The sequence below is a fragment of the Nestor notabilis genome, unplaced genomic scaffold, assembly GCF_000696875.1.
Source record: "Nestor notabilis isolate BGI_N333 unplaced genomic scaffold, ASM69687v1 scaffold35960, whole genome shotgun sequence".
Lineage (NCBI taxonomy): Eukaryota > Metazoa > Chordata > Aves > Psittaciformes > Psittacidae > Nestor > Nestor notabilis.
Window position 1 is genome coordinate 59,604 of NW_009911307.1, and position 3,460 is coordinate 63,063.

The following is a 3,460-nucleotide window of genomic DNA, read 5'->3' on the forward strand; positions in this document are numbered from 1 at the left end:
AAGTTACGCTAGTAAATGCTATACAGCGTTAATACAACATATAAATGTAATAAAAATACTTTCATTTTTTTAAGAAAACACCATGGAAGGTAGACGAAAAAAAAATCAGTAAATTAAGATATAAAAAGTAAATCTGTGAAAGTTGAGAAGAAATTGAAAAACATATATATATATTTATATGTGAAATACAAGGGTATGCTAGGATATAGGTATATTCAGAAATACTAGATTTCTTCAAAGATTGTTTTAAAAGTCCATAGGTATCATGTGGACCTCAAATGTAAGTGACTCTTCCTCTAAAATTGCTGTTTCAAGCACCTGGTACTTATGTGCAAATTTCCTTTGAAATTAGTGGGAAGGTAGAAATATTTGTCCTTGAAATACAGTTATATGCAGTAATCTTCTCTTGCTTACTGGGTATTTTGTAAGTTTAAATGGAAGATGTAAGCAAAAAAATACTATGTAACCCAATGACACAAAAATACGAACTTAGATTGTATGTGATCTCTTTAGTATTCATACACAACTACTTAAGAGTTTGCCAGCTGTACCCTATGTGAGTACTACTGATGCTTCAAGATACAAAGTCAAACATGGCTCTTGCTCTGAGTTAGCCAGTCTCTTAATACATACAACTTCCAAATAAATTCATCTGGAACTAGTCCACCTCTCCTTCTCACAGCACAGAGGTTGATAAAAGACAGTAATGAATCACATTATACTAGTTCACATTTCTATGTAGTTAGTTAGAAGGAGAAATAAGCCCCCTGCTTGGGGGGGCTATTCCAGTGATTTTGCAAATTCTGCATAGTCAATGTATCCATCGTTGTTCTTGTCATCATCTCTTAAGACATCATCTATTAGACTAATCAGCTCCTCTTCTTTCATTGCCTGCGTATGGTCACCACCTTCCTACAAAACCCAAAACCACATTGAACAGTTTAGCATTGTTTCCAATCTAGTGGCACATGTCACAGATTCCTGACCAGTTTTTTGTTAAGCTATTCATGTTCAGTGCCTAATTCAGCACCAACTTTCATGTATAATTTATACCAGGATAAGCAACTTTTACCAGGTGCAAGCCTATGAAGTCCAAGTTCTCTGGGCTTCAGAACAAGCACTCTGTATCCAGTTAACATTCTTAGCCAAAAGTTCTAAAAGCTGAATAGCAGAATGTGTAATGATGTAAATGGTGTAAACAGGAAGCTATGCTAGCCTGAATTGTAACTACCAAAAAGTCAGTATGAGATGGTGTGTTAGTTCTGTCTTCCTAATGATTATATCTTCCTACCTTGTCCTTAGATGTTCCTAGCTGGAAAGAGAATTCATGTTTAAAACAAAGGCAGACCATGATCGGTTCTTCTAATACTAATTTTTTTGCAAGAGGTTGCTTATGGTTCATGTAATCACAACAGTAACAGTTTGGAGTTAAAACCAACAGTCTTAGAACCTCAAAGAGCATCGTATCACGTGCTAGTTCTATAAGCCCTTGTGAGCACTATCCCATTTTGGATTATTTTTAATTTCTCCCCATCCCTGCCTACCAAAGTATCCCCTCTGACCAATCATGTTCACTCTACAGTCCTTCCTCACTCTAAAGTTGAAACTACAATGGAGACTTCTTAAAAACTGCAATGTGCCATGAAAAGCTGTGATAAAGCTAGCATATTTGTAAATCAAAACAAAATTATCAGGGGGGGAAATAACCTTATTTTCAGGCAAAACTGTAAGTGCACTGAAGATGTGTTGTAACTGTTTTACTATGAACTGTTTTTAGAGAGTCAGAACTGTTTCCAAATACATATGCCAACACAAAATTCCACCTACCTCTTTGTGGACATGTGATATAGCAGTAGCAAGCTCTAACCCATCTAACAAATTATTGCCATCATAATCATGCATTTTGAAGTAATGAAGCTGCAGTTCTTGTGGAGACATCTCAGATTCTGGTTTCTCAATAACACCTTCCAAATGTTCCATGATGTGGCTAATTAAAAAAAACCCAAACAAACTTCATAACATAGCCATCAGTTAATATTTAATGCTCTGTTTACATCAGATTTAGTCTTTGATCAGTCACGTACACAGGAAACATCATATCTCTAAAAGCACCCTGGACAACTGAAAGCTACTGTTTTATACTAAGACAAAGGGGGCATAAAGGTTGGTTGTTACAGGTGCTGTAGTGGTCTCTAATGCCTTAGATAGCTATTTCTATTTCTTCTGGCCTACTTAGCGGGTTATCAAAACAACTGAAGCAGTGCCCAGAATCTCCTCTAGCTGTCTTCCAAAGAGCAGGAACTGAAGGAAGATCTTTCCCAGTCAAATACGCAGTATTCTAGGGATTTTTATTCTACCACTGTTTTGTCTGTATGAAGAAGCAAATGAGAAAACCCCCTTCTCACTCTACCTGTTCAGAATGTGACTTTTGTCTAAAATAATGTTGGTCTAGGTAAGCAGGATTCCTGTAGAAGAGTCTTTATGAGTAGGGCTAAAGGGTCCAGAGAGACCTTTCTAAGTCTAAAAACTCTACAAACTTACTGAACAAACATGTCTCTCATCTGACTCTAGGCAGTCATACAAGATCCTGGGAAAAAGGGTTCCCAGGCTTACGTCCAACTCACATAACAAGACTTAAGAGATAAGCAAATCATTAAGAAGCAAAGTTTACATTTTTAGAACACAGAACACATACTCTTTATCTTGTACCAAGTTCTTATCAAGGCGAATATTTCCATGTTGACTCTCTCCTACGTGTTCCTCAGCTAGGGCAGAGATGACGAATGCAGCCAGAATGGAGAACAGCAAATGTATTCTAGAAACCCTTTGGGCCACCATGATCTCCTACAGAAAGGAAAACATTACAACCCTCCCAAAGAAAACAGATGAAAAATGCAATCTATTTCCAGTAGATTTACCGAGTGCTTAGAAATAATCCCACCGAGTTCTAGAGATAAGCTTGCTTTATTTCAAGCACTTAGTATGCAGAAAAACAAAGATCTCCAATAAGAATTTCTGTGTCCCCCTATTTCAAAGAAACATGCAGTAACTTTCAGAGAAATACTTTCTTTTCCATGCAGCAGATGTGCACTCTTTAGCCATGCCTGGGTCTTCATACAGCTTCTAGACAACCAACCATGCCAGCTTCGCGCAGGCCCGCCCCACAGCCATGGCAGCAAAGGCCGCTTGCGGTATCAAAGGGGCTGCATTAAATTAGTGGATCTATTAAGCCTGCATGCACTAAATAACACACAGCTTTAGAAAAGTAACTGCAGCCAGTGCAGAGCTCGCTTCCCAAGCAAACGACTCATTAAAGCACTTCAGCGGGGCGAGCAAAGCAGCGATTGCTGGGCCGGCTTCTCTGTCTCGTCTGCCACATCCAGCACGCCCGATGAAGCAACCCCGGGGAGCGCACGCAGCGGCGCCGGAGGCCCTGACAGCCGCCGCCGCGCTGCCCTCC

At 39.2% G+C, this 3,460-nt stretch overlaps 1 protein-coding gene across 1 annotated transcript; it reads right to left on the reverse strand.

The window, feature by feature from the left end:
• Positions 1–780: 780 nt before the first annotated feature.
• Positions 781–2,838, reverse strand: MCFD2 (multiple coagulation factor deficiency 2). The gene is made up of 3 exons (XM_010014011.1): positions 2,696–2,838; positions 1,828–1,987; positions 781–912 (listed from the first exon to the last, which is right to left on the reverse strand). The coding sequence occupies exons 1-3, from the start codon at positions 2,836–2,838 to the stop codon at positions 781–783; spliced, it is 435 nt and encodes a 144-aa protein (XP_010012313.1).
• Between the last annotated feature and the right edge of the window lie 622 nt (positions 2,839–3,460).

Coding starts and splice junctions, on each gene's coding strand:
- MCFD2 (XM_010014011.1), bottom strand. CDS start 2,838: ATGGTGGCCCAAAGGGTTTCTAGAATACATTTGCTGTTCTCCATTCTG. Junction 1,988..2,695: donor AACTTGGTACAAGATAAAGA/GTATGTGTTCTG, acceptor TTTTTTAATTAG/CCACATCATGGAACATTTGG. Junction 913..1,827: donor TATCACATGTCCACAAAGAG/GTAGGTGGAATT, acceptor TGGGTTTTGTAG/GAAGGTGGTGACCATACGCA.